At 38.2% G+C, this 18,210-nt stretch overlaps 1 protein-coding gene across 1 annotated transcript in view; it reads left to right on the top strand.

The window, feature by feature from the left end:
• The window catches only part of Rasef (RAS and EF-hand domain containing), a 68,059-nt gene that overhangs the window by 15,084 nt on the left and 34,765 nt on the right, over positions 1-18,210 (top strand). The window contains exons 2-4 of the mRNA XM_059254476.1: positions 4,997-5,143; positions 6,082-6,172; positions 14,534-14,629. Of these exons, the coding sequence (XP_059110459.1) occupies positions 4,997-5,143; positions 6,082-6,172; positions 14,534-14,629 (334 nt within the window). The remainder of the gene's footprint in view (positions 1-4,996; positions 5,144-6,081; positions 6,173-14,533; positions 14,630-18,210) is intronic.

Raw genomic sequence — 18,210 nt, 5'->3', positions numbered from 1 at the left:
CCTTCGACAAGTCCCTGACATAAAAAGTAGGATAGATGAGGATCCAGGCCACTCTTATATAATAGTTGATTGTGTAGCATACACATTTTCTATCAGTGGCGGATTTTTTTTATAATCTATGTGTATATCTCATTGTAAATTATTCCTAGAACTTTGTTTAAGGCATGAATCAGAAAATAATCCAACGGGATTCATGTCACTATAATTTGTTCCCACTTTAGACATTTACAGAAAGTGAAGGACCTGTTGAGACTTCTGCAATGGAATGTATCACTGTTATGCAGTTAGCTGGAAAATAAGGACTCCAGAGAATGCTTTCTCTGACAGATTACTACCACATAGTATATTTTTAGATTTTTGTACCCTACTAGTATAAATGATACAAGTAAAGACATGAATTGTCCTGTTCTGTAATGAAGTTACTTAGGATGATCTCATAGACGAAGAGATTTTTGTTGTTGATTTACTATTCTCAAATAGTGTGGATCATTCTTCCAACCAGTATTTGTCCTGAGCTCTAATGGGAGGAGTGATGACAGGTTTGAGTATCTTAAATCATCATATAAAGTGACTTACTATTATGAATTTATTAATAATGCTTGAACAGTTTTTTTTTTTTTTTGAGACAGGGTTTCTCTGTGTAGCTTTGTGCCTTTCCTGGAACTCACTCGGTAGCCCAGGCTGGCCTCGAACTCACAGAGATCAGCCTGGCTGGGATTAAAGGCATGCACCACCACTGCTTGGCACTTGAACAGTTTTTAAGAATCAAGATTAGCTTCTGAATGGATTGAGCAATGGATTTCTTTATTTAGAAGAAAAGGTCCTAAGAAATTTAAAGCAACAGGGGCATATATATATATTTGGCTATGCCTAATTAAGCAGCATAGTTAATTTGTAACTCATGTCATACAGTGTTTCAAAGTTCTATCGATTAATTTTGAATCCCATTTCTTCTGCCAAAGTTCAGGTATTTAGCAGAATTGAGAAGCAGTAGGAGGTTAGTGGTTAATTATGAGGTCTCTAGCACAAAACAGAATTTCAATTCTGTCATTTAATCTCTGTGTCCTTGGGTCTTATGGGATGCCCAGGCATTTGTAGCATCAAGCACCACACTTAGTTTAAACAACAGGACATTCTCATAATTATAGATTCTAAAATTTGACACCAGGGGACCAGTAGGGTCAGTTTGTCCTGGGCCTTTATTCTGGGCTTAGAACTGCCGTCTTCCCTTAAGTCTTCATGCAGTCTTCTCTTTATATATGTCTGTATCTAAATCTTCTCTTTCTCTAAGATCACTAGTAAGACTGGGTTAGAACTCATCATAATTATCTCATTTGAACTTAATTCCTTCCTTAAAGACTGTTAAGTATAATTATAACTAGAATCTGAATTCCTGGTAGTAGGGTTTCAATACATGAATTTGGGGCATTGGGACCATGATTTAATCTCATAACAGGCCCCTATCTCTGCCTGATTTGTAAAATGAGTTAATAGAAATACTTTTTGTGGGTGTTGTGAACATTCCAATAGATGATGTACTCAAGTTATGTGGCAATAAATTGGGGTCTGGTGAGTAGGCATAAAGAGACCCACTTCTGCACCATAGCCAGAGCTTCTCTGGATTGATGGGCTGCATCCTTTGACATTGACATCAGAGACCATGCAGTTTGGCTTCCCTTCTGGCACAAGTGGAGAGCCAGGCTTTCTGCTGTTATCACACTATGTGACTGGGTAGGACAGTAGCAGAGTCTTTTTTTTTTTTTTTTTTTTTTTTTTTTTTTTTTTTTTTTGCTCTGAAGAACATTTATTCTAATTCTTCCTGCTTGCTTTTCTACCTACATTGCTGCATTCCTGCCTGTTGTAGATAATGGTAGCTTTGTAAGAAAGAAGGCAGAGATTAATTACCCCTCAGATAAGCTTTATTAGAAGAATTTCAGCATCACAGCCTGTAGTGGAAGGACACGCATTCAGGTCCAGATAAGAGCTTCATTATGAGAGACAGCTGTCAAGGATAGTGTTGATCGGATCCTGAAGGGACAGAGCCTTCATTTCTCCTCAGGTCTAAAGAACAAAGAGAATTACAGCACAGTGGGATCTTGAAGGAAAAGGTAGACCTTCATTCAGGTCCAAAGAACAAAAGGGGATTTCTTGCTTTCACAAGATTTCAAGGGCAGGTGGGGAGATGGATAAGTTCCATACCATGTAACCCAGCCTAGATGTAAAAGTCACAAGATGCTGATAAAGTAAAGTAATAATGCAAGCTTGTCTTGGGTCTAGGAGCAGATGGTCTGCAGCTGCCCGAGGGAGAGAATGAACTCTGTGAGAACTGTAAGGTCACTGAACACCTTGTTCTCAGCCCTGTCTAGGGAGAGAGCCTGTAACCTGACCCACTGTTCCTGTCTCCCCCCCCCCCCCCCCACCAATCAACCTTCAGTCCTTGTCCTTCTTTTGTTTCCTTTTAACTAAAATAATAATAATTTACAATTTACCTAGAATGGCCTTGACTGAACTCATGATCCTCCTGCCTTAGCTTCCAAAGTTGTTCTTCTGACCTCTGTGAGCACCAGGCATGCATGGGTGAGAGCAAAACATTCATATACATAAAATAATAAATAAGAGCATCTAAAACAAACATGAAAACAGACTGCCCTTGAGAGACTCTAGCCAAAATGAGTGGAGAAGATGGTGTGAGTTCCTGTGTTCAGGGTATTTGAATGATCTGTGTCCCTCACACCATTGTCTATGCATGGGTACTGTGGATGGCTGTGAAAGGATTATGAGCTTCCTGGTTTCTTGTCCTGCCCAGTAGTGTTTCTAGTGTAAGACGTGCACATCAAGAGTAATCTCTCCATATTAGGGTCAGGAGACAGTAGATCTTTCACAATGTTGAGAGAGTGACTTTCAAATCACAGTGGAAGATCATCGAGTATAAGAAATAACCAAGTGTTGCTGCTGATTATTCAATAATACAGTGTATATGAAAGGATCTACCTTTTTTTTTGAGGACTACCTATTCCTAGCATTTTTAATCTTGATGAAAACTGATAATTCTTTCAGGTTGGTGTTGTGATAAGTTATTTCAGACCTAAGGAATTACCTATTTTTCCAAACCCCGGTGTATCTTTTAGCTGGTATATATGTTATTTTCTTAAAAAAGAATTCCTGTTATTGTCATGTGTTCTCACAGTCACAGTTCATGTAAAATTACAACACTCCTTGTTTTGTAGTGGAATAAGAAGTAGGATAGATTGCAGTGTCCCTGATGTACCATGTCAAAGGATACCAACACACAGCCTATCTGTTGAGAAAAATGTTGGTACTGGTAGAAAGTCGAATGATTATTAAATCCACCCAGAGTATGTGTCTTAGTTAGGGTTACTTTTGCTGTGATGAAGCATTGTGACTAAAGGCAAATTGGGCAAGAAAAGGTTTACTTCACTTACAGTACCACATAACAGTTTATCATCAAAAGCAGTGAGGTCAGGAACTTAAGCAGGGCTGGAACGTAGAGGCAGGAGCTTATGCAGAGACAGTGGAGAGGTGCTACTTACTGTCTTTCTCTGCATGGCTTGCTCATCCTGCTTTCTTATACAATCAGGACCACCTGCCCAGGAGTGGTCCCACCCACAATGGGCTGGACCCTCCCACATAAACCACTAAGGAAATGCTTTACAGGCTTTCCTACAGCCAGACCGTACTGAGTCATTTTGTCAGTTGAGGGCCCCTCCAGTGACTGTAGCTTGCGTCAACTTGACATAAAATTAGCCAGCATAATATGTATTTCTATAAAGACGTAAAAGGGTGATTTACATGAAAGCCACACTCACTTCCACTTAGGGAATTAGCTGATGATCTCTGAGGCTGGAATGCCACTAGTTGTCCAACCAACTCTTTTCTTCTACTAGGTAATGAAATAGATGATAGCTCTAGGCCATAGATTGCTTCAGAATGGAGGCTGACTGTCAAATAAATAGATAGATAGATAGATAGAAAGAAAGAAAGAAAGAAAGAAAGGAAGATAGATAGATAGATAGATAGATAGATAGATAGATATGAAGCATTATCGGAGGGCTGGAATTTGGAGCCTCATCCCTGACTCTGGGGAATAAAAAAGGGCTGAAAATTGAGTTTAACCTTTGGTTATAAGAGTGTGCTTAGGGAACTTCTGGGTCTGTGAATATATCAAAGTATTCACACTTTGGCAGCATGAGTGACATAGCCAAGGCATGAAAATTCTGTGGCCCCTCTATACCCTACCAATTTTGCTATTCTTTAAAATAAGCTGTTAAAAGAAAGTAAATATTTTCCTGAGTTCCATGAGCCATTTTAACATACTCATGGGAACTGCTGATTTGTAGCTGGTTAGTTCCAAATAGGCATCACTTGGACAGGTGACTGGTGCCTGAAGGGGGGCAAAATTGTAGATTAGAGCCCCAGCCAGGGAGCTTGTGCCAACTTTCAGTAGTTATTAATTCAATAAAAAAATTTTAACATCTAATTGGTGTCTGAAAAACAAAATTTACTGGTATGAGAAAGCTCCAAATTTTTAGTATTTGAAGAACCAGGAAGGAAAAAAAAATGTGTGAATGTATCCACAAATGTGAATTTGCCTACAGTAATTTTGACTGACCACAAAATAATAGGTATATCCATTCTAAGTTCAAAGATTAACACACATCTTGCTAGGGATTGGAGAAGCAGAATTTGGTAACCAATTCACTTTTCTTTAAAGTTCATTACTATCCAATTTTTAGCAAGTAAAATGAATAATTCTTCATTCTAAGTCCCTTTCCTGGCATTTGCCCTGGATTTCCCACTTGGCTCTTCTGACATGGAGAACACAATAGGCTCTCTGCCTTCTCTGTTGTCTTTATTCCAGATCCGTCTACGGATTCTAAAATCCTTCTTGTTTCTTTTTTTAGTTATCTATCTCATCCCTATACATTTTCTATTTTACTTTTAAACTGATACCATTTAATTTTAATATTTTTGGCAGAAAAGAACAAGTTAGTACCCTGTACCAGAACATCAATCTTGTGGAGCCAAGATTAATCCAGCCATATGAACATGTGATAAGAAACTTTCTCCGTGAGATCAAACTCCAGAGCACAGAAATGGAAAACCTGGCCATTGCAGTGAAGAGGTATCAATCTGCTTTTTTCTGAGGACACACAGAGTCCTTTTACTTGTTCTGTGACCAGGGTTGTAAAGGAACTGACTAGCAGTCATGTTATGATACAAGTGGTCTTTCTGAACTTTTGGAATCCAGAACATTCTAGAATATTCCACACAGGGTAAGTTGTGTTAGGCAGGGTCAAACAGGAATCTTTTGGTTGGTCATTGCCATCCTATGTTGTCAACTCCTAAAAATTGACAATTCCATCCTGAAAAATTCAGACTGTGTCTTCTTCCCAGCCATTTGACCCAAACAGAAAACTTCACTAAAGGAAACTTGACCAAAACAGAGGTAGGCAGACTCTGAAGCCAAGCTAGGTAAAGACCTTCCCAGCAGATTTCCTGTTCTTTCCAAGTCTCAGTCCTGAGTCTTCAAAAGAGTGATTAAGATGCACCCTTTGGGGTCATGAGTTCCAGTACACGACATCTTGGGTAAAGTACAAGATTTTTCCTAGCAGATAATTTTATCTCTGGAACTGTAAGAGACTGATTAGAAACAGTTTCTGAAATTGATCCTTCTGCCTTTAACTTTAGCCTATATGATTGTGAAGTTTAGAAAATAGAATTTTAAAATTATATCTAATAGTCTATTGCCATAAAGTTTCATTTGTCTACTTTTGTCACTCAGTTATGGCAATAAGATGTTAACATTTGCTGACAGTCTCCCAGAAATTTGCTGTCTTTAGCTATTTTTTCTCAGCCTAATATTTAATCTATTTCAGTTGTTTAATGTCATTTTACACCCAAATAGTCATGTTGGCAACCTTAGTTTATCACATAGAAGGACTGGGAAACATCTTGGAGAATACTAACCTCATCTATACAATGTGAAGCCTGAAGCTGATGAGTTTTGAATTTCTTTTTACGTTTTTCAATCTAAGTATACAATGAACTTTTGAATTTCAGAGCTCAAGACAAGGCAGCCATTCAACTGAGTGAGCTGGAAGAGGAAATGGATCAGAGGATTCATGCAGTAGAAAATGAGACCCGGAAAGATGTGAGTTTGTGGGTTGGTCATTTATTCATTTGGCAGATATTTAGGGACCACTGTAGCTGGAGTTTTCCTACCTGGCCCACAATGGGACAAATCTCTCTCACCTGCCAGTCCCACAGCCCCTCAGACCCGACCAAGTAAACACAGAGACTTGTATTGGTTACAAACTGTATGGCCATGGCAGGCTTCTTGCTAACTGTTCTTACAGCTTAGATTAATCCATTTCCATAAATCTATACCTTGCCACATGGCTCGTGGCTTACCGGCATCTTCACATGCTGTTTGTCATCTTGGCGGCTGGCAGTGTCTCTCTGACTCAGCCTTCCACTTCCCAGCTTTATTCTCCTCCTTGTCCTGCCTACACTTCCTGCCTAGCCAACGGCCAATCAGTGTTTTATTTATTGACCAATCAGCAGCACATTTGCCATACAGAACATCCCACAGCAGACCACCTTTTATTGTGGAGCTCTGGGTACGTCTCTTGGTGACAAAGCTTCGGGACAGTAGGCTTTACTACTTAGTACCCTGTATCAAAATAGCAACCTTCTAGATTTTGAGCAGAGAAAGGATTTTTATAACCAGAAGTGTTTTGTGGCCTCAAGTTAAAGAGATACAGAGATTGTAATCAAGTACACTGAGGACATGCCTCTCCAGTACTAATAATACTCATGTGAGTGGGAGAGGAGTCAGCTTACATGCAAGGGCAGAGGTCTCTTTGAAATGCATGGCATGGAGTGGAGGACTGGAGTCAGATTTGGTGAGAAGATGGCTGAACATCTACCCGTATGTTGTTCTCACTACCAGACTTTAAATCTTGATTGCAGTTAATTTAAAATCCTATCTCCTAACTGTGGTGTTTTCTGATGGAATCTTATTGTTACTGGGATTCTTAAGTGGAAAGTTACATGGTATCTTTAGTGATTTCCTCAGGAGAGGTGTGTTTTTCAGTATAAAATGTTTGGACAGTTGATGTTTGCTGAAAGCAGAAAATATACATATTTTCTTTGAGTAGGTAATATTGGGATGTAAAATTCTATTTTTGTGTTGAGAGGCAATGAAAGTGCAGTGCCCAGTGCTGGCATCAAGCAGACAGAAGTCTCTGTCCTGACTTGGCCCTTACCAAGGCCAGGTGGCACTCATAAAGTAATCTCTCCTGTGAGTCTTTGCCCTGCCACCTGCCAGCCTCAAGGAGGATTAGTCATGGTGACGTATGTAAAGTACTGAGAAGCGTTGTCTCTGATAGGCACAACCATGGCTGTTACTATCTTTTTCTGTGCCTTCTTTGTTTCCTTTCAGATAATTTATCTTACTTGTCTTTACCACACACATAGATCCCTTTGAGTATCTTTATTGTCCTATCTCTTTAAAAATATTTTTATTAATTCTTTGAGAATTTCATACAATGTGTTTTGATTATATTCACCACTCCTCAGCTTCTCCCAGATCTATTGGCCTTTCTCTACTGGCTCTACTGCATGTTATTCCCATTTTCTTTTAAGCTCATGTTTGCCCAGTTTGTGCTACCCAAATTCTTGCTGGGCCAATTGTTATTATAGCTCACAGAGTTCACATCTGAGTGAGACTAATGATTACTTTTTGACTCAGGTAGTGTTCATAGCATCGTCCACAGTCTGACCAGTGTTCATTTGTATGTTTTTAAATCTACTTATTCTAGTACTGTTGAAAGCAGCAATGGTTTGTTCATTTTGTGCTGAACACACTTGTGCTTTGCCAAAGCCAGCTAGTTGTGTTTGTGTAAGCTTCTTCTTTTGTCGTGGCTCTGCTCTGCCCCTGGGTCAGTGATGCACTGTGTCCACAGCTGTTGTTTCATAGTGAGTCTTGAAGTCCAGTGGTTTCAGTCCTTGATTTCATTCCTCTACAGAGTTGCTTTGCCTGTTTAATTTTTCCATAGAGTCAACATATTGATATTTAAAAGCAAATCTAAAACAACATTCTGCTGAGGGTTTGACTACCCAGTCATTTGTAGGTTAAGGTAGGATATTGACATTGTAACAGTACTGAGTACTCTAATCTATAAATGAACCATTCTCTAGTTCTCCCTTCTCAGAAGTGTTTAATAGTCTTCAGTGTGTAGATGCTACATATGATTTGCTTCTAATTGTTCTATTTTGATGGTATTGAAAATTATATATATATTGAATATTGTACTGGAGATATATTTATATATAGTATATTTAGTAACTTCTGATGTATTCTAGCAGTTTTTTTGGGGTTGATAATAGCAAAATCTATGAATAAAGACAATTTTTTTGTTTTGTTTTTTGAGGCAGAGTTTCTCTGTGTAGTTTTGGTGCCTGTCCTGGATCTCGCTCTGTAGACCAGGCTGGCCTCAAACTCACAGAGATCTACCTGGCTCTGCCTTGTAAGTGCTGGGATTAAAGGCATGCACCACTGCCACCTAGAATGAATAACAACAATTTTACTTCTCTTCTGGATAACGCTTTCTTGTTTTACTGTCTATGATATATTGTATTCCATCTGTAATGATGAATTCCATTTGCTAAATTTTTATTATATATGTGTCTGTGGATGCATAATTATAGCTCACTGAGAGATAATTATTTAGTTTTGTGGTGCTGGGAATGATCTGCTATATTTATCAGAGCAGAATTGACCCTTTTTATGGGTTCATGTTTGGGTACATAGGAGGTAAGCAGCTCAGTTCACTGTCCAGTTAGGCAGTATTTTATCATACCGTTTATCATTCCAGGGACTGATAGTTTATAGTAAGGCCCAGGAACCACTAGGAGTTAGGCATTATTTTTTTATAAAAAAAAAAAAAAATCACAAAGCTGTTGGGTTAGGTGCCTAGCAATTGGGGTCTGGTTACTGCAAGTGGGGGATTTTGCTTTTTATATTTTGGCCTTTGTTTTGGTCAATGACATCATTTTTATTAAGAAAATATGAAAAGATAGTGAACAGCAATTATTAATGTCTATCACTGATTAATTTTTTCCTTAATGTACTTCAGTGTTTTCTGAGATTTTCTGCATTAAACATCAATTTTATTACTTTTAAAAAAGTTTAAAATATAATTACATCATATACCCCTTTCTCTTTTTCTCTGTCAAACTCCTATCATGTCCCCAACCATCATTTCCTTTCAAATTCTTCTTTAATTGTTACTGTTACATGTATGTGCATTTATATATAAATACAACATGCTGAGTCTGCTTAGTGTTGCTCATGTGTATACAAGCTTGTATGTATACAGATTTCTGGGCTGACGGCTTGGTATTAGATAACATTTAAAGGTCTCATCCCCAAGGAAGACTAATTCTCTCCTTCATCATTCCTTAGTAGTTTTTTGTCTAGAGTTTTTTTTTTCTTTGTCTCCCTTCCATCTTAGCATGCTTATTGGTGTTGTCCTTGTTCCAGTTTTGTTCAGGTCACAATGGTGTTGCGATATCATGGGTGTAGCTTCTCTGTCTTTCTAGGAGATACAGTCTCTCAGCAGATTTTCCATTCTTCTGGCTTTTACAATATTTCTTTTCTCTCTTTTGTGATAATCCTTGAAGCTGGAAGTTTCTCCAGTCCTACCCAGACACTGGTTGGAAAGAATCTCTACCACCCATGTCTGCTTGGTCCCAAGTAAACACACAGAGGCTTATATTATTTACATACTGTATGGCCTATGGGTCAGGCTTCTTGCTAGCTAGCTCTGAAAACTTAACTCAGCTCCTTTCTATTAATTCATATATTGCCATGTGGCTTCATGGCTTACTGTTACTTTCACATCTTGCTTCTGGTGGCTTGCAGCATCTGCCTCACTCTCCTTTCTTTTTCTGTCTCTCCAGTTTGAATGTACTGCCTAACATTATTCTGCCTCGTCATTGGCCAAACAGCTTTATTTATCAACCGATCAGAGCAACATATTCACACTGTACAGAAAGAGATCCCACATCAGACATCCCACAGCAGATCCCTGAGCTGTACATTCATGAGTTGTGCTTTATGTGTATCCATTGTGACTGGGCACTTCACAATCGATTGTTCTCTGTATTTTGACCATTTGTGGTTTTCCACACTGGTCTTCAGTTGCAAAGAGATGCTTCTTTGATGTGGGGGAGTGGGGTTGGGGTGTGAGAGGAAGGAGTAGCTACACTTATTTTTGGCTGTTAGGATGAGTATTTAGAATGCAGTTAGGAATTATGCTGGTTTAGTAAAGTGGTAGTAAGTTTCTCTTCTAAGGTCCATGACCTCACTAGCCATGGGTAGTTGGATAAGTCTCCAGTATGAAACATGATTTTCCTGCTGTTGAGTGGCCTATAAGTACAATTAGACAGCTGTTGGTTACCACCAACATATTTGTGCCACAATTGTACCCTTAGAGATATCATGCCATGCTGGTCATGTTTGTGGTATATAAGCTCACAGTTGAGTAGGACTTTGGTTGCATCTCTTGCTTGGCAGCTTCTATAGCAATATCTGGTATTATGAAAGTTATTCTCTTCTATCAAGTTCAGTGTAACTGGATTTATGTTGAGGTCTTTGATCCACTTGGACTTAAGTTTTGTGCATGGTGACAAATATGGATCTATTTGCAGTCTTCTACATGTTGACATCGTTATGCCAGCACCATTTGTTGAAGATGCTTTCTTTTTCCCATGGTACAGTTTTGGCTTCTTTGTTGGAAATCAGATGTTCATAGGTATGTGGATTAATAATCAGGGTCTTCAATTCAATTCAGTTCCACCAAAAAAAATGTTATTCCCCAGGGAAAAGATTTTTGGATTATAGGCCCATACAAAGTGTATGACATCTTCAGTAATAAGGACTTACATAAAACTCTGAGAGGAAACCAAGGACAACACAATAGCCCATATTGTTTTTGGAGTCTCTTGGACTCCCCTAACTTGAAAGAGGGTTTTTCATTCCTGGTATTGAGGATTTTATTAATTCATGGCTCTTGTGGAGAGCATTGTAAGCCCAAGTGACATATTGAAGATTTAAGTTTTATATGTATACATATGCATCTATATGTATTATATGTCCTTTTTGATAAATAAAGGCTAATGATTCTTATGTTTTCCCCCCAAAAGTTGTAGTGTTATTTTGCCTCCCTCTTTCCTACTGTATTGACTTTCATTCTCTTCTTCAATTAAAGCCTCCACCATTTTCCCCATTTTCCCATTTATGTCACTTGTAGATTGCTATTCCCCTCTCTAGTGCCAACTCTTGACCTCTTGGTACATTTTTACTTTCCAAGTTTCTGTTATTATTTCAGGCTAAATACTCACATCTGAAGATTTGGATCTCGGAACAACAGATGAGAGAGAACATGCACTTTTCTTTTTGTGTGTCTGGGTTACCTCACTCAATATACTCTTTTCTACTTCCATCCACTTACCTGCAGATTTCATGATTTCACTTTTTATTACAGTTGAGTAGTATTCCATCATGTATATGAATCACATTTTCACTCCTTATCCATTCCTCAGTTGAAGGACATTTAGAGTGTTTCTTTTTCCTATCTATTGTGAATAGAGCATCAGTGCACATAGCTAAGCAAGTGTCTGTGGGGTCAAGTCCTTTGGGCATATGCTAAAGAATGGAATGGGCTATGTGTAGAATTATTTTAGTTTTTGTTAATTTTCTGTACTGATTTCCATAAAGGCTATACTAGTTTGCAATCCCAACAACAATGAATGAGGGCTTTGTTTTCTTTACATCCGATCCAGCATTTATTGTATGTTGGTAGTTGTGCTTATCTTAGCCATTATGACTTGGGTCTAATAAAATCTCAGAGTTGTTCTGAATTGCATTTTCCTAATTTCTAAGGATAGTGAACATTTTTTCCCTTAGGTATTATTATATATATAGTTTTTCAGTTTTTGAATGTGTCTTCTTCTGACTCTTTGTTTTTTGAGTCTATACCAATATCCTGGATGTCTGAAGCAACAAAGGGACGCTCATTGTCTCCTGAGCTGACTTTTGGTGGTACTGTATACAGGTGAACCTTTACTCATGTCACCACCTGACTTCTTTAGGATATGCATGTTGGTTCAGTAGTTCTTTACCTTTAACTTTGGTGTTCAATTCACCTTTGCTTAGTGAAGTCAATTCCAGTGCAAAGAGGTTTAAAAACATTTACTTATTTTTATTTTGTGTGTATAAATGTCTTGCTTGCATGTATTTCTTTGCACTGTGTGCATGCCTGGTGCCCATGGAGGCCAGAAAAGAGCATGAGATCCCTTGGAACTGGAGGTACAAATGGTTGTAATCTGCCATGTGAGTGGTAGGAACCAAATTCAGGTACTAGTTGCAAAAGCAACTAGTACCCTTAACTGCTCAGCCATTTCTCCAACCCCAATACCTAGATTATTTGATGTCTATGTTGACTCTATAGGAGTTACCAGGGGAGTTCCAAAGTAATACTAAAAACCAAATAGCTACAGGGTTTGAATTGGCTATATTCTAAGGGTCAACAGTAGACAAGAATGTTGACTGAAATGACCATTTGTTTTAATTAACAAGGATTTATTGAATATTCTAGGAATGATCTTAAAGGAATATCTTTAGCTGAATGGCTTGGGAGAATCGACTTAATGACACTACACTAACCGAGAAGGAGATGTTTGTGTTATACTTTGTGGAAGATGTTATGCCTTGATTAGCAAGAGCACAGCTCCTGATAAGACAATCACAAACACCCCTCAAGGATTAACTACCATTGCCATTGTGAATGAGTTAACAACAGCAACAAAAATAATTAAAACAATCTGAAAATAGGACCAATGAGAGTAAAAGAGAGAAAAGTGACTTGAAAGAAATAAATTGCCATTGTCCATTTTAAGTATGGGGAGCACTTAGAGTTCAACAGAGTTATAGATAAGTAGGAGGAGATGGGTCCTCTCACCCCTAGCTGTTCAGTGGCTCCTGTTTATATCAAAACTCTTTAAGAGCTGGGAAGTTACACATAATTTGATAAGTGACTGAGTCTAAGATCAGAAAAGGGCAGTCTCAAGCTCCGAATTGTTCATCAGAAAAGGCTTTGTGCATTAAACCAATTAAGATGGTGAATTTGATAAGGGGACAAGTCAGCCTATGTAAGAAGAGGACAGGAATTTCCCATCATCTGGGGACTTAAAAAAAAAAAAAAATCACCGTATTGAGCCAAATCAGCACACTAGCTATTTTTGCCTTTCCTTTATGTTAGTGTCTCTTTCTGCAGAATTGTATATTATTAAAAACTGCTTTGTTGTCACTAGAGTCTTGGATTTGTTCTTTTATTCCCAACAATCTGTGATCTAGCCTGACCTGGCCTGACCATAAACTTGTCTTGCAGCTTCAAGGGGGAGGGGCTGCATAGCTAGTCAGCTTTGTCTTGCAAGTCCACTCTGGGTGGGGAAATGAGTGACTTCGTTTGCTTTTCTCCTGTTCCTGCAGGTGCTTGCCTGTCTCTTTGTCATAAGGGATAAACTGCAAGGGGACTCAGTGGCTTTTGGGACAGAGAAAGACAGCTAATGGATCTGTAATATAAAAGTCCTGTTCCAAAAGACCGTGATGGGGTCATTGTTGTCTTTTTTAGATCCCTTATATGTTACTCAGCTTTTTCACAGACTCTGTTTTCCAGCATGTAGCCAGCAACTTGGAAAGTTTCCAGTCTTCTACCCAAGCCCATTCCTCCTACCTCAGTAGAGATGTCTGCATAGCAGTCCCTGCGCCCTCTGGTGTGCCTTTTTGTCACTGTCATCTACAGGGAAACTCAATGGGACACATCAGAGTGTGCAACATACAGTTATGGGCTATGTAACGGTGTCTCCACTCCCATCATTAATGCCTGGGGAGGTTGTAGCCACCTTTCTTGGTGTTAGTGCATTTCATCATGTTGACTCAAGAACAAAGCCACCTAATAACATTTCTCAGACTATACCCCTGTTAAGGAACTCTCCCAACCTATCACAGTTGCTGCATAGACATTTATGATGATGTAATTTGAATTCAGGTAAAATGAAAAGGATAGGATAACAGGAGTCTGAGCCATCATAGGATGTATGTGTTCACTGGATCCCATAGCTGTGCTATATCTTTTGAGAGCAATGATTAACTGATTCACTAGTATGCTGTGGTATTATCATGGTGCTACAGTCTTAGAGACTGTACATCAGGATGATGTGCGAATCTTGACTTCTGTAATTCTTCCATTTTTGTAGGTCTCAAGTCCAGCACTCCTGCACACCTAAAATATTCTGGTGTCCTTCTGCCATTTAGTTTCACCCTTCCTGTTTAAGAGCATTTTTGTCAGCTTAGCTTGATATGAAATACTTCATGCCTGTGAGAATTTGAAGGCCATTTAAGGGACAGAAATTACCTAAATGATGTCTTTCATTTTCCCTCTAGGAAAAACGCAAAGCAGAGGAAGCCCTCAGTGACCTCAGACGTCAGTATGAAACAGAAGTGGGAGACCTACAGGTGACCATTAAAAAGTTAAAAAAGGTATGTACATGGCATATAGACATTCTGGAAATAGCTTTAGTATCTCATTGTGTCTAAGACATTGAAAATGAAAAACATTTAGAATTATGTTGAAGCAGAAGAAAGAATGACATTACTGAGTCAGTTTAACTCCTTGAGAGACTGATTTTTAAAGCCCCTTCCCCACAGTTCTTCTAGCTCTTGGACCATCTGACTTATAACATGGGAATAATAAAATGTCTTATCCTTGAACAGTTCATCAAACCCACTTCTTTACTTTTCATTCACCAAGTGCTTTGAGGGAATCCCCTGCATGCAGAGGAAAGTGTGTTCCTTATTGAAACATTGTCTGTCTATTTTAGGTATCCCTGTGTTCTTAGCTTACTATAATGTGCATAGCATATACTTAGTAAATATTAAGTGAAATAAAAATTGTCTTTTAAGTAGAAAGTTCCAGGTCTAACAATCACCTGATCATTGAGAAGTAAGAAAACATTTGTGAAAACATAAGCAAAAGCATGTTTGATTACTGGTATTCTCCTTCTTGGTTCCAATGAACAGGTTCTTTGTACTCTCAGATAGGCTTATACATGTTAATGAGTGACTCTGGAGTGGGGCAGTGGGACAGGGGAGTTTTGTAGCCCTTACCAGCTTCCGTGGTGCAGATGCTTGTAGTGTTATTGACATCATTCTATCAAATTCACATCCCCATATGCAGAAGTAAACTCTCACCTGTCACTATAAGATGGATCTATCTCAGAATTAAGCTCACATCTTATATGTGGTTGTTTCCACAAGTAGTGGGAATAGCTTAAGTAAACAGAACTAAAAATTAAATACTTCAGTATCATTAGAGGGCCATTAAGGGAAGGCCATTTCCTTCCGGTCAAGAGCATACAATCTATTTAACTTAACTTGTATAGAAACCTACCATTCTATGTTACTCAAAATATTAAGAGTTAATCCAGTTGGGCCAGGGAGTCTCCTGGTTTAAGGGATCATCCTTCAGGAAGGTGGATTCACCTAATGCCATGCTAAAGAGATGGGAGGGATGATTAACCGTTTAATATAAGATAATGGAGTTATCCTTCCCAGAAACTGCCTTCTGTGCAGTGCTTACTGAGTGGCATTCATGGAGCTTCCTTTCCTCTGCCAGCTTTTCTTAATTACCCAGGAAAGCCTAACTTTTGTTTTCTTCCATGTCTGTTCTAGGCATGCTTTTCCCAATGCAGTCTAAGGCATTCTTATTCTTTCTCTCAACTCCTCCCCACCACATTTTTTTTTTGCCATGTGGCTGACCTCCATTGCTGAATATACCAGTCTTACCCAAAGGGCATGCCTTCCTTTTAAACATCTTTCTCCCCTGAGCAGTTGCAAAAATTAAGGCTTACCTGTCTAAGATTTTTCCTTTAAATTATAGTAAAATTATCCTTTTGATTTCTTTTGAGTCTCTTATTTAATTTGTTTGTTATGGAGACTAAGACCCTCAACAGGGGAACCATATTTCCCCAGTAAAATGTGGCACCCCAGGTGAGACTGCCCTTAACATAAGCATCACTAGCAGTTAAGAAAAGTTAAGTTACAGTTAACTTGCCATTGTAACCCATGATCATCTCAGTCTCTGCAGTGACTGAGAATCATCTAGGAGTTCTCTATAAAGCAATTAAACCATGATTATCTTATATGTAGTTATTTTAAATAATAACTAGACCATCATACTATGAATAGATTCCAGAATTATGAATCAGCTTATCCATGGACTCTTCTAGTCATTGTCTTCATTTATTTCTATGAGTTCCCAGCTCTGTACATTGCAAGAATAGATGTGGAAATTGTTACCTGATATAACATATGATGAGGTCCTAACAGTGAGAGCTCATAAGGGAGGATGATGAGGCCTGACCTGAGCCCTCATTGAAATTATACCATTTTTTCCGTATAACACATAGAAGTATTTTCTTAATATTTTCAATCCTTAACTTCTCATTTAAAACATAGTTTTAATAATGAATTATCCTGACTAACTGTAGTAATTGGTATTTTATTGACTATAATTTATTAAGATCATTCACTGAATTTGAAATGCTAAATATGAACTCACTTTTGAGGATTGTATTAAATGAGGACTAAGCTCCAGATAGGATGAATGGCCTGCTCAAAATTATCCAGCTGGTAGAATCTGTATTACTTTCCTTTTAGACTTCTTGCCCACTTGGTAGTATGTTTGCTGTATAGAACAGTAAAAATATTTATCGGAGAGAATGTTAAGTGCTCTCAAAAATTATAAAGAAAATACTTTAAAGAATATTGTGACTGCCATTATTCTGAGAGTCTTAGGTTTTTTTCTTTCATAATTTTCTTCTGCGAAGTTATAATGCATCTCTCTTTTTATTAGATATGTTGTGATAACCAATTTTAAGTTCAAATTATACTACAGGCATAGTAATAGAAAACAACACAGAAGTGGCATATTGAAAGACACAGATCAATGGACATAATTGGAGAATCAACAGGCTTTCTTAGCAAGTGGTGCTAAGTAAACTAGATAAACACATGTAGAAGGCTGGATCCAGATCTGCCTCCTGCTCTGGAGGAGAGTCAATACAAAGGGTATATGAAAAGAAGGCAATCTAGTAGAAGGCAATGCCTAGAAAATGAGACAGTCTTCACCAACAACAAACCCAGTTACTATGCATCTGTCAGTCACAATTAGTCACATGGAAGTCTTGTCACATGATAGCTTCTGGCAAGATGGGTAATGCTCATAGGTAAAGCACATGAGCATGATGAAATCTGGTAAACCTTTTGGCTAGTGCAAAAGCCCTCTGTTTGAGGACACCTGCAAACAAAACCTCACAGATCTGGGAAGTTACTTCTTCGGAGTCAAGTCTTTTTGTTTTTGTTTGCAGTGCTAAGAAAATGTGGTACTTTGGGCCTCCCCTTTTTTTGACATTTCCTTTTGAGACATAGTCTTAATCTATTTCTCAGGTTGGCCTTGAATTCATTGTGTATCCTAGGCTGGCTCTAAACTTATGCTCTTCTTACTTGTTCCTTCCAATTCTGGGTTCACAGTTGTATACCACCACAGCTGACTCATGGGAAAGTTATTTTTGTTTTAGATATTCTTGAATTCTGGTATGAATGTATCAGCCAGCAAGCAGACCTCATGTATGCACATTTATAATTTATTCTCTCTCTGTGCATGTCTAGCTTCACATCATGCTTATGTGCTTAGATATTAGTGATTTCATTTATTATTGTAAGCATTTTTAAAGTTCACTATGAAGAAAACAGGAGAGTCTGATATTAACATTCATTTTTTTTAAAAAAAAATTTCTAGCTGATTGTTGTAGCAGGAATCTTAGCAGGTCTTATTAAATGAGAAACACAGAGCCAAATGCAGAGTTAAAAGCCCAAGATTGTGGTAATGAACACCTTTGTTTCTAGTACTTATCTATATGTCCAGCACTTGAGAGGTAGGATTGTCAGGAGTTCAAAGCCAGCCTCAGCAAAGTAAGCAAAATTAAGGCCAGCCTGTATGATATGAGACTATCTCAATCAACAATAAAAAAAAATTCCCACACAGGAGGTAAGAATATTAC

The sequence above is a fragment of the Peromyscus eremicus genome, chromosome 2, assembly GCF_949786415.1.
Source record: "Peromyscus eremicus chromosome 2, PerEre_H2_v1, whole genome shotgun sequence".
Lineage (NCBI taxonomy): Eukaryota > Metazoa > Chordata > Mammalia > Rodentia > Cricetidae > Peromyscus > Peromyscus eremicus.
Note: the sequence above shows the minus strand (reverse complement) of the source record. Positions and strands in the feature narration are given on the sequence as shown.